General features: G+C 33.2%; 1 protein-coding gene across 3 annotated transcripts; it reads right to left on the bottom strand.

Annotated features, from left to right (window-relative positions):
- Positions 1 to 542: 542 nt before the first annotated feature.
- On the bottom strand, positions 543 to 12,513 carry LOC149179685 (uncharacterized). 3 transcript variants are annotated; one of them, XM_089415752.1, is made up of 4 exons: positions 12,476 to 12,513; positions 4,931 to 5,051; positions 3,300 to 3,907; positions 543 to 2,165 (listed from the first exon to the last, which is right to left on the bottom strand). In XM_089415752.1, exons 1-4 carry the CDS (start codon positions 12,487 to 12,489, stop codon positions 908 to 910), a joined length of 2,001 nt encoding a protein of 666 aa, XP_089271878.1. In that variant the 5' UTR covers positions 12,490 to 12,513; the 3' UTR covers positions 543 to 907. The 3 variants fall into 3 exon arrangements, with proteins under 3 accessions (XP_089271878.1, XP_089271880.1, XP_089271877.1); XM_089415754.1 differs by lacking the exon at positions 12,476 to 12,513 and adding an exon at positions 6,478 to 6,841 and having other exon boundaries at positions 544 to 2,165; XM_089415751.1 differs by lacking the exon at positions 12,476 to 12,513 and adding an exon at positions 5,532 to 6,419 and having other exon boundaries at positions 544 to 2,165.
- Between the last annotated feature and the right edge of the window lie 634 nt (positions 12,514 to 13,147).

The following is a 13,147-nucleotide window of genomic DNA, read 5'->3' as shown; positions in this document are numbered from 1 at the left end:
GTTCAAACATTAGAAGACCAACGCTTAGATTTGAAAAGAATCATAATAAGTACTTTTGGGCAATGTCTTCGTAGGTATTTTAAAGTGTTTGTTTGCATTCCACACCCCACTTTTTTTTCTTCAGAGAAAACTTGAATGACTGGACAGTTGATCATATTTGCCTGATACATGACTATGTATGGTCATATAAACTCTGGCAATACCTTACATATGCTTCTCAAGACAAACTGGAACAAATAGTTTGTTCCGTTAAAAAAGCTGAAATTTGTGTACTTCATATTTTTCTGACTTTTGTTGCATACATATGATGGTAGGAAACTAGCAATTTATCTTGTAGATTGTGGAGTTCACTCTCACATTAAAAATTACAGTGATGAAACAGTTTATATTAAAGTTGTACATTTAGGAAATTCAGAGATGGCAATGGCCTGCATGGAAAACTAAGAAGACAGGGAAGTTCTAAATCAATAAAGCATTTTCAACTATTTAGTTATATGCATCATAGACAGATGAGTCTATAGAAAGCCAGATTAGTTGTCACTTTTTGACAAGACTATTTTGCCGGATTATCCATTACAGTAACAATAATAATCATTGCAATCACTAGCAAAAGGCTGTCAATCCAATAAGAAAGATGGAAAATGAATAGATATATACTGCTAGTTGTTGTGGATGGGCATTTACTTCTTACAACAAAGGATAGCACATAGTGCACAAACACAGTTATTTTTCTTAGATGATATATGTGAATTTATCAGTAGCTGTATTCGAATCACAGTAACTCTTACTGATGAGTATCTTTTATTACAATCTACATGTGGACCTAAAAAATGTCTTTCTTGGAGGGTGCTCGTAGAACTCTGTCCTGGGACTAATGGCATACTGGGAAATTAGTCATTTGGAGATGTCAAGACCATAATGCCCTCGAGTTTTTTGTTACTTCAATGGAGCTCTGAATTTGTTTTTTTGCATGCCTTAAAGCAATGAGAACATCTCCAACTTGGCCCCTTGGCATCTTTGGTAGTTCAGTAACACCCGATTTTGTTCCACTTGAAGCCCACCGCATAGAGACCAAAGGAGCAAATTCATAATCTGAATATGCTTTGGTACATCTTGTGATTCTGTTGGAATTGGACACGTTCTTAGGACTTTCTTCAGACTGCAAAGGCAAATAGTTATGGCAGTTCCTTTGTGGCAAAGACTCTACCCTTTTGAGTGGATTATCCATCCTCTGGTAAACTCTGGATTCTGGGTTTTGACACTTCATGAGATAAGAGGTATTTCGGGAGCTGTGCAAGTCATGGTTCCAGGGCATCAGTCTATCTGATCCTGAAACTCTAGTTAATTCCATGGGGTTGCGAAGTTCCATACTAACTGCTGCTTGATTGTGATGACAGTTTCTTTTAACTTGCTTTGCATTTTCATGATTACAGTATAATCTGTCATGATTAGTAGTTCTGTCTGCTAAGCATTCCATTTTCAGGTGAAATCCCTCACAAGAAGCATCAGACTGCAGCACAGGAAAACTTTTACACTGCAGGTATTTTGCTATGTCTGCTTTGACATTTCCTAAAGGTACTTGCGTATTTGATAGTTGTCTCTGACAAGAACTGACATGCATTGTATTTTCAACAAGCACATTCCTGCCTCGTTTCTCATTCCCATCCAGAAATTTATCATCTAAGTCGCAACTTTGGCACTTGCACAGATTACAACCTATATCACAACAAGAAGTGCCATGCCCGTATACATTTTCATGCCACTCGACTGCAGCCTTCTCGATGCATGGAGCAGGTGCCCTGTCAGTTTGGCACTGAGAACTGACCTCAGAATGACTATCAAAGCTTTCATCTTCTCTCAAACCATCAATCATGTTAGGTCCTCCATAAGGAACTTCCGTTTGAAGATTAGGGCCCTTACTGTTTCTCTGATTTATCTTTTGCTGCATATAAGTGCCCAATGCTGACGACTTTGAACAGCTATTACTAGTGTGCAATGTGCATTTCTCACATTTATGTAAATTTTTCTTATTTGTGCCAACAATTTCATCCACCAATTCATGGAGCTTCATCCTCAGAAATTCCTTTTGATCTTGACCTCCCAGTGATGCAACTCCATTGCCTATTTGATCACACAGTTCGCCAAATTTCTCTTGAAGCTTTACCCTGCCAGATTACATAAGCAAGTTGTCAGTGATTCAATTTAAGGCCCCTAAGCAAGTAATGCACCTCTGAGCCATACTGTCAGCTTCTTTTCATCTGCTGTCCCTGGCAATAATGAAAGTTATAAATATAATATATAATCATGCATACATTTTCACTTGGAGAAATCTAGATCTTCTATCATATGAAATGATGTAATTCAAAGGTGTTAGTACGTATCCTAGTGAGTATAGATGATAAAATCTTTAGAATATGTAATAATAACTTTCTTCTGAATAACGTTTTTAACGTAAAATTACTAGTTGTATCCTACATAGAAGCATAGATCCTCACATATATTTTACATTAAGGTATTCACAACCTTGTACTCGCCATCTATAACCTGAGTATTTGTCAATTAGGGCAGAAGATTGAATATGTTTCTGTTAAGTGTTGTCAGGGACCAACGACAACTGTAAGGGTCGTTTTTGCTAGAAGACTACACCAACTCTAATGTTTGAGCAGAACCCTTCTATTCTGTCTTTCTTCAATTAACCTCTATGGTTCAGCGGCCGTTATCTTGTATAGTTTCTATTAATCATATTATTTTTAGTAAAGAAGGCTGATATTTTTGTCCCGAAGAAAAATAACTGTTTTTACCCTTGCTCACAGATCACAAAAACTCACTTCAGACCATTAGATTGGCTTAAATAAATTAAAATAGAGAAAAAAATGCTGGAATTTAAATTCTTATGCTGCAATTTGTTAACAAATTATACCAAGTCGATATTAAACCAGACTGCATTGAACTCAGTTTTACCCCCACGGTAAAGTAGGGTCACAACCTACTTTTTATGTGACTGAAAGTAGTATCACTTTCCAAACGGTAGCCAACCTGGACATCCATTATTGCAAGAGTGAGAGTGGCAAAGAATAACCTCAAGTCATGGGGTTCAGTAATTTGAACCACTTTGCCATTGGAGAACATTCTAAATTCTTCTTAATATTTTCTTCAGTTTATGTTGACAAAAATCAATAATTAAAGACAATTGAGGTAGCCAATAAAGATACTTACAAATGCCAAACAGTACAAAAGGTCTCTAACTGAGAGAAGAAGAAACTAAAAATAACAAGGTGAGGTCATAAAGATTAGCATACCTTGTATTCATAATAATCTTTCCATCAGAAAAGCTTTCAGTAGCAACAGGACCTTGATACGAGCTGCCCTCTTCATTTTGATTGTTCTCATTCAGAGACTTGTCATGATCCATAGAATCAAAATTTTCACCTGGATTGCACAATAATGGAGATGACGAAACAATGCCATTATCTACGGTTTCAAGTTGGTTTGGCATTTGACCTTCGTCTCCAATAGAACTTGAGTTCTGGGAAAAAACCTCAGCTTTAGCATTATCACTCTTCAATGTACTTGAATCGTCCTCCCTCTTCACTAAGACCTCAGATTGAGCCGAGTTTGCAAACGTCTCACCATCCTCCTGTAGTATATCATTATTCAAATCAACTTTTACAAGTTGTCCTTCCTCTGTAAGTGCATTGCAGGTGGAGTTTGAGCTACAACCATCTTCCACTTGCAATCTCTCTTCTGTAATCGTTTGCTTTTCCATTCTTGTCCGGTCTGAATCAATATGATCTGACACAGGCAAAAGACATCCGACCTTCAATTTTGCCATCACCTCTTGCATGGCCGCTTCAGCTTTCTTTCTTTTCTCAGTCTCAATCTCTACCATTCTTTCTAGTTCCATCAACTACAAGATCACATGTGCAGGTTATATAAGTTGATGCAAAATCGTTCTTGATGCATAAAGTGAATTTCTTAATCTTCTAAATAATAATCTGCTATCTCCATTCTATGCCAGTCTTATCTGTGCAAAGTGGAGCCATATATTAAAGCTACTTAATTAGGATGCAGTTTCAAATAATATGAACTAGTACTTATAAAGGAATATTTTTTTCAAAAAGAATACTAGCCAATACAGTTCATTTTACACAAGTGTAATTAGAAAAAGTGCAATAACACATCTTTATCTCAAGCGAACGTTTTATCCAAGTTCATTTCACTTCTCAGTAGATATACGTATGCTACACCTGCTAAAAGCAGAAATAGCTTTCATTTTATGTCACGGATGTCTTTAATCTAAGACTGAATACTTTCGTCAAGGGGATGTAAGTTAGACACAGAGACTCGTGTTATGCATTATGATGTACTCGTATTTAGTAATGGTCAAATCTCTAAGCCCTCCTCATATTTCTAACTTCCTGACTCGGCATTAAACTCCAATTTATTGACATTTTGCATTTTAGGATCTTGAGTCCAATATTTAAACCAACTTTGGAACAACCGAGTATTTATGATTGCTGCCAAACCATATTTAACTTAATCGGTCTTCATTGAAATCCAGTCAAGGACAGCTAAGCAAGGCTTGAATTCTAAGAGCAAACGCTTTCTACTGTCCTAATCATAGGATGGCAAGTACTTTGTAAAATTTCTGGGCACTATCACTATGCCTTGAGGCCAAATTTTGGGCATTTGCAACTAGAATGTCAAAATGGCATTTATCCAGAGGTTTCATGGCAGTTTCTACCTATTACTAATTCCCGTCGAGCCCTGACATAAAGCATGAAACATGGTTTTGTCTAGATTCTGATAGTGTGAAGACATTCTGCTGGTTAAAACCAGGTTAACTGCTTGCAATTCTGCACGTATTTCAGAAGGAAAGCATTCTTTGAAGTGATAGCGGAAAGGAAAAGAAAATGTGTAAGTTGCTTACCCTTTTGGCATTCTGCTCAGCGCTATCCTTTGCAGCTTTTGATGTTGCTCGTTCCGCAAGCAATCTAGCTCGCAGAAAATCAATAGTCTTTGATGCGGTATCTTCATAATATGCTTGAGACCTGCATAACAGCAATGCCCGCATTTCAGACCAGCCAATCCAAAAATGCTGTTGGCCCCTTAAGGATTAATCCAAGTAGTGAAGGGCGATCACTTTCAACATGCTGCCAAAAGTTCAAATATCGTAAGGCGAATCCTGAAGCAATGGGTTATGAATGTACTGCTGTTGACCATTTTTATTGACTGATCGGAGTGCAAAATTGAACATGTTCAAAGGGGCAATTATCGAGACACAAAAATTGAAGACACGCAATAATAAAGATTAATGATATGCGGAAAACTGGAAAACAAAGACGGTCAGAAAGCATTGACTATAATACCCAAAAACTGAAAGCTAAATAGATATTGAACAAAGCCCAAATTCTGCAAAACCTATTGATCTCCAGAGTTTGGAAAGCTATGAACACAAAAGGCTTGATCAGACCTATAATGAAATCACAATGAGAAGCTCAAAATTTCAAAGATGGGTAAAACATTATTGCCTTTGTTCGGTCTGTGGGCTACCAAACTCTTCGGAAGACTGATTGCACTTTTCAGGATGCTCGCCCTCTGCAACCCCATTGCTCGATGGTTTAACACTGTGATTTGAGTCCTCCATTTCACCAAACTTCAACCTATACAAACCCGCTAATCCTCAGCTCCTCAAAGCCGGAGACTACAAACACAAACTCAGTACATACACAGCAATTCCGATGAACTACCAAGGCATTGCACTAACAGCATTGAATGAGCTGCAAGGCATTTACCAAACCACCAATGCATGATTAAGTTTTAGTGGCTGTCGATTAACTATTGGGATCCACTCACATTTAAAACCCATTAAAATAACGTTCCAGATCTGGACGAGAATTACAAAGTCTATGAGAGGAGTCAGAGCATGTTTATGAACGTTGAACAGAGAATGGCAGTTCCTGTGTGAAACTATTTATGAAGCTCCCAGTCCACCAGCCCGGGAGACATACATAGTAACGCACCCGACTGGACAGCTCAGCAATGGCATTGTGTTGCAGGCCCATATAAATTAATTAGCCGGGGATTGGAACTCTTCACCTCCTCATTACCCTCATTTTGGCTGAGCTGTCAGCACGGGGAAAGAGACAAACCAGCAGTTAAAACAGTAAACAAGAACCGAAATACTACAGCTTTTAAGTATTGACTCTCCGTATTCTTGAACGCCATTATTGCCTCGTGCAGAATATCTTTAACGCCCATGACCATTTTACCGTAGCCAGGGAATTGGCCGGAATTATTTTTAAAATTTGAGAAAACTAGTAAAAAAATCAGGAGATTTAATTGGGTTTCCTGGAATATAAAAAACTTTAGGCTGTTTGACTTTAGTAGATTTAACTATAACTAATGACACAGATTTTCACGTTGTGTATTCAAATGTGAGGCGCGTTGAAGGGCAGATAATTCACTAAGGATTACCTGATTTCTGACAGAGGAAGGAAGGAGAAGTGCTTCCTGGATAGAACAGTGAATTCCAGATTTGGTCCCCCCCGCCAAATTTAGGGCCCTCGATGAAGACGTGTTACTCACCCTTGCTATGTTTATCCTGAAATGCCTCTGGTTAGAAGATCGGTGAACTCCAGATTTAGGGCCCACTGTCAAATTTAGGACCCTCCACAAGAACTTGTAACTCACCCTTGCCATGTTTACCCTGCGAATCCCCTGCGAATCCCCTAAAAATGAGTGATTCGAAGTCTGTGTCATGCTTAAATTAACAAATTTTTATTATTAAAATAGAAACATCCTGAGATCCTCTGTACGTGACGGTATGCCTAGGCAAATGGATAGGCTTTCACTTCTCTGTAACGGTTAAGGTTGTTGGAAGAGTCCCAGGGGATCAATTCGGAATCGTTATCTTTCTGGTTGAAGACACTTACCAACCCCATCGCTGTGAGTTTCACCTTCTAAATTGGTTTGAGATTCTTTACCAATTAAAATTCATTTAGATTTCCGATCATTATTCGTAAAAAGCATTCAGTTTCTTTCCAGAATAGCCGTATTTCCTTCCAAATTAAAACGCCGTTAGATTCGCCGCTATTGTTAGTAAAGAGTATTTATGAGAAGACCCAAAAGAATCAATCTTTTATCTTAAAAAGGGTGTAAAATTTGGAGAAATTTCCTCCATATCAAAGTTCAGGGAAATCTTGGTTATGGAATTTAGAAATTTCGATATGATTTGGGGTAAATTTTGTGATTTAGAAATTTTGATATGATTTGAGGTAATTTTATGATTTAGATCAGTTGCAATTTTGGGTGATTTGATGATTTATGTGTGTTTTTTAACAATTTATATGTTCCAGACTAAGTTCTACAAATCACCATATACTAACAAACTAAAAATAATAATAAAAATAAAAATTTTCATTATACTAAATATTACATTTTTAAAAGAAATATTATTAACAATTTTATTTATTTTCATCATTTTATATCTATTAAAATTAATAATAATAACTAATATAATATTTTTGTATAATAATAACTAATATAATTGGGCCTGGAGTATGCCCTAAAACTGCTTCTGCTTGGCTAAGAGCTCGTCTTCCTCGGACGTAAGGAAACAGGTTAACAGCCCAAGACCCAGAGGCATCTGGCAGGAGTGAAAGCCTGCTCCCTTACAGACCACCAGCGGGTTATTTCAGGTGGCGTGGTTTTCCTTGATAACAGTGGGGTTATTTCAGGTGGCGTGGTTTTCCTTGATAACAGTGATGTGTCAACTGACATTCGTGGATAGCAGCCAGAGATGGCTGTCCTCACTGTTGGTTTGACAAACTGAGTTTGATAGGTTTTTCCACCTTTTGAAAAAAAAAAAAAAAAAAAAAAAAAAAACAAAAAAAACTAATATAATATTTTTGTATAGATGTCTTTATTGTTTTTTATAGACGTCTTTATTGTTAGTTTGAAAATATAACATTCTTAAAAATTTTATTAACAATTTTCTTTCTTTTCATTATTTCATATCTATTAAAATTAATACAAATAACTAATATAATATCTTTGTATAGATGTCTTTATTGTTTTTTTATAGATGTTTTAATATATTTGTATAGATGTCTTTATTGTTGGTATGAGAATTAAGTTATAATAAGTTTTCTCATTGTTTAATAAAAATAGTCTAGTATATGCTTTAAAATTGTTTTTGTTTGGCTAAGAGTTCGTCTTTTTTGGAAGTAAGGAAACAGGGTAACTACCCAAGACCAAGAAACATCTTGCAGGAGTGAAAGTCTACCCCCTTAGAAACTGTAAGGAAATAGGTTAACTGCCCAAGACCTAGAAGCATCTTCGAAAAAAGTGAAAGTCTGCCCCCTTATGAATCATTAGTGTGTAATTAAAGGTGGGGTGGTTTTTCTTGAATAAGAATGATGAGTCCGCTTATATTCGTGGATAGCAGCTAATGATGATTATCCCCAGTGTTGGTTTAACAACTAAGTTCTAATAGGTTTTCCCACTGTGTACAAAACACTATAATCAACCTAAATTCATCAAGAAAAAAGAAAAATTAATAACATTAAATTTTATTTTTATGTACATTATTTTGAAGTGCACAATCAAGGATATGTTCCTAGAGATAAAATCCCCATTGTTGGTTTAACAACTAAGTTCTAATAGGTTTTCCCACTGTGTACAAAACACTATAATCAACCTAAATTCATCAAGAAAAAAAAATAACATTAAATTTTATTTTTATATACATTATTTTGAAGTGCACAATAAAGGATATGTTCCTAGAGATAAAGAAGAATAAATAACTTTGAAATTTAAGACAAGTACATTACGTTGAAGTGCACAATAAGAAATATGTTTTTAGAGATAAAAAGGAAGAAGATATCTTTAAAATTTATTCTTCCTGCATTATTGGCAACTATATTACCTTAAGTGTACAATAAAGAATATATTTATAAAATTATATTACCTTATTTGTACAATAAAGAATATATTTATAAAATTATATTACTTTAAGTGTACAATAAAGAATATATTTATAAAATTAAAAAGATTAAGTTTAAGTTTGATAATAATATAACAAATTCATTTATTATGTTAATGCTTTAAGTAGAATATTAATAAACATTAAAGGTAAAAAGATGAGATATCTCAATCTAATACATTTTTCCTTTTATCTAATTTATTTGATTTAACACATTTTCATTTTTGATGATTTATATGCTTTTTAAATAATAAAAAGAGAAGTAAAAAGGTTAATCTTACAAATATATTCTCTTAGTTTTCTTATATATTAATTCATAATTATTATATGAAAAATTATAAATATATTTTTTATTTTTTATTTTTATTCCAACAAAATAAATATATATATATATATATATATAATTTTTAAATATTTTGATAATTCATTAATATATATATATATATATATATATATATATTATATTAATTAAAAAACAAAATATTTTTAATTTATCATAAAAATTCATTTTATTATTTTTTTAATTATATTTCTATATATTTTTATACGTAAACATTAAATTACAAATTTATTTCATTCACTTTATCATCTCAAACAAACACATATATTTAATAAAAAATTAGCGTCAAACATTTCATTTCATTTATTGTTTCTGCGAGTTTCATGATTATGTAGCATTTCTTCCGGATACATCGCATTAGGTTTGTTTATAATCGACGTTCCGAACCAGCAACGGTGGTTCACCTCTTTATAATGTGAATTACAAGATCAATGGTTAAAGACTAGGAATTACAAGATCAATGGTTAAAAAACTAGTCTTTGAAAATAATAATAATAATTAAAAATTAATTTAGAATTAAGATCTAAAATAATAAAAAATAAAATAAACTTTAAAATGAGATCAAAATAACTTATGGGAGTAAAATAGTAGTAACTAAAAAAGATGGGCCTAAGAGGATGGGGTTAGAAATTTGAAAGATCATATTAAGGGCAATGAAGATTAAATTAATGAGAAAAAAAGAGGGAGGAATAAGCAAAAATCAGGGATAAAGGTTAGAAAAACAAATAAAAGAAAAGGAAAAAGGATGGAATAAATTTTCTATAATGAAAGATTTGTTATAAGAAAGTGGAGGTGTTTAAAGGAAATTAAAGGACTAGAAAAACATAATAGAGAAAGAAAGTGAGAAGGGTGAAAGCAAAAGGGGAGGAGCCTAGGAAGAGAGAGGCAAAAGGGTTTTTGGAAAAAAGAAAGAATAGACAAGGATAAATTGGAAGAAGAATCAAGGTAAAGCCAAGAGAAATTGGAAGAAGAAGAAACAAGGTAAAGCCAAAAAGGGATAGAGAGAGCTAGGCTCCTCTTAAAATGTTGCATTTTTCTAGTTTTTTAACATAATGGAAATTACTTACTATAATGTTATTGTGAAAAGATAATAACTATATCACGAGAAACTCAAATCAAAACTCATCGTACAAAATCCAAATAAATGGTAATAGGAAACAATCAATTAATGTTGCAAAATAGATAAATGGTATTGGGAAACAATCAATTAATGTTGCAAAGTAGATGGTTGTAGAAGCAATTATGGTATCTGGAAGCAATTAATTAATGTTGCAAGGTAGATGGGATTTGGAAGCAAATTAATTAATGTTGTAGAAGTTTCACATGCAAGGCAATCAATATCAGCTTTGTACCCAACATTTAATATTGCTAGAAGATGCTACAAGATGAATATGCATGGATGAATTTGGAAGCAATTTAATTAATGTTATAGAAGTTTCACATGCAAGGCAATCAATATCGGCTTTGTACCCAACATTCAATATTGCTGGAAGATGCTACAAGATGAATATGCATGGACGAATTATTAATTAAGTATAGCGTAGTCTAAACAAACTACAATTTTGCCAGCAAAACAATAAAAAAATTATCATGATTTTGAAAAATTTTGCTTGCAAAACAATAAAATTTTTATCATGATTTTGAAAAAATGTCAGAAATTTTTTAAAATCTGGTTAGAATTGTCAAGGTTCAAAAAAAAATTTTAGTGCCCCATGATTCTTGATAGTGTTGAACCCAAATTTCTTTAAAAAAAATTGCAAAATTCCAACGAGAAATTCACTATCAAAACGAAATTATTATCTAGATAACATTGCCATATTAAATGTATTTATATTATTCCATTATTAATATTAATATTTAATACTAAGTACAACCTGATAAAGTAGATAATGTTCCTCTCTCCCCCATATGCAAACCCTGTCACCCTGACAGACCCTGAGTGAGGCATTGATACATAAAAGTGCAATACATATCACACAGAGTTGCTTGTACGCGAAGCTGGAATAATATCAGCTCTGGCAATTGAAAAGGTGCAGAGGTTCCGGCCCGCATAAAGGCTACACAAACCGACCAAAGAATATGCCAAACCCATGATTTGGCCACCAATTGAAAGCCGAAAGAAAAAATCAGAGGGAATACCTTTCAATTTGCTTTACGACTGCAATGTCCTTTCACAGCACCCATGTAAAATACTACCATATTTGTTACAAACGCAATCTCTTCGCTGGAGAAGGCCACAGTGCCGATTGTCAAATCCATGGAAGATGAAATTATATAGTACCAAAGGGCGTCCAAAAACAAATATATATTTTTTACGGGACTTCACAGTACCATGGAATATGAAGTGAAGCACAGTAATAATTGCGGCTAAGCAGATCATTGGATTGGAACGATATGATTTGCTGTTTACTTTGTTTTTTTGTCGTTCTTAATTCAGTTGAATTTTATTCAAAATAAGTAGTTGGTTAATGAGCATTAAATGAGTACAGTTATATATATTTATTGTTGAATAATTGGCGTACAAATGATATTTACTGTTAGATAATTAAGGAGTTGTTTTTAGTGTGATTTTTTGGAGTTTCTGGTGCCAGAATCCGGCGGAACAAATTGTAATGAAATTTTGATTTGTATTATTTAAACTAGTTTTTTGACTCTATATATGGATTCAGCACCCTGGAAAAACTCTAGGGCACTTCTATTGTGCAGGTTTACCCATAAACTTGTGATTTCAATGAATTCCTACGAGATTTTAGAGAAATTAGACCGGAAAAATCCACCAGAAAAACTTCTAAAAAATGAGACTAAAAACAACTCCGATAATTAATACCAATTATAAGCATATACAACCTATCTCATTTTAATATAGATTAACAATAGCAAATTATATAGAACCCAACTCATTTAATACTCATTACCAAATCACATGTTTATATTTATTGCAATTCACTATTTTGAACAACAATTTTTATTTTCATAACTCACTCGTACCCTCACCTCTTTTTTATTAAATTTAAATCTGATGATTTGACTTTGAAATTGGATGAAAACTAAATTGAGTAATCTAACCTCCATGAATATTTTCTTTATATTTGGGTGAAATAATAAAAATTATAAACAATTAATATCCGAAAAGAAAAGCACCTGCATACCTTGAGTTCTCCATTCCACAGAGAAGTCTGATTTCTGATGAAAACTAAACTCTAAAAAATCAAACTAATGTGCAACTTATAAATATTTCCATTATACTTTGGTGAAATAAAAAGAAAAAAAAACTTTTATTATAAGAAAAGAAAAGCATCGCATACGTACCTTGAGTGCTCCATTCCAAAAAGTGATATAAGTTCGAACAAGGCAAATGATTGTCATTCAACAGTAACAACACATTTTAAAAATGAAACAATAAATTTTTTATTATTAATTTACTCTAACATTTCTAACTATTTTTCTTTAACTTAATTTGATTTATTTATATTTTTAAATTACAATCACTTTTTTAATTTAAATCCTAATTTAATTTGACTTATTTTTAAAATAATTTATTAATTTATTTTTCTTGCATTTTTCATATTATCCAAATTAATAAAATAAGTTCAAAGGTGTAAAAGTCAAAGATTTGAAATTTTTTAGGAAGAAACCCAGTCATGCTAAGGGTTGGTGTGGTCTGAGTTAGGTGTGTCAGTGGTCTCCTGTCTCACATAACCTAGAAAAAGCCCAACCCACTTAGAAAAAGCACAACCCAGTATGGAGAGAAATGTTGTAATGTAATGTTTAACATTTTGACTATGTCAAAATACATAAAAAATAAAAATTAAATTAAATAA

The sequence above is a fragment of the Pinus tabuliformis genome, chromosome 3_2 (assembly GCF_031772625.1).
Source record: "Pinus tabuliformis cultivar Carrire ecotype Pingquan chromosome 3_2, CPIR1, whole genome shotgun sequence".
Lineage (NCBI taxonomy): Eukaryota > Viridiplantae > Streptophyta > Pinopsida > Pinales > Pinaceae > Pinus > Pinus tabuliformis.
The sequence above is the reverse complement of the archived record's forward strand: the minus strand, read 5'-3'. Positions and strand labels throughout refer to the sequence as shown.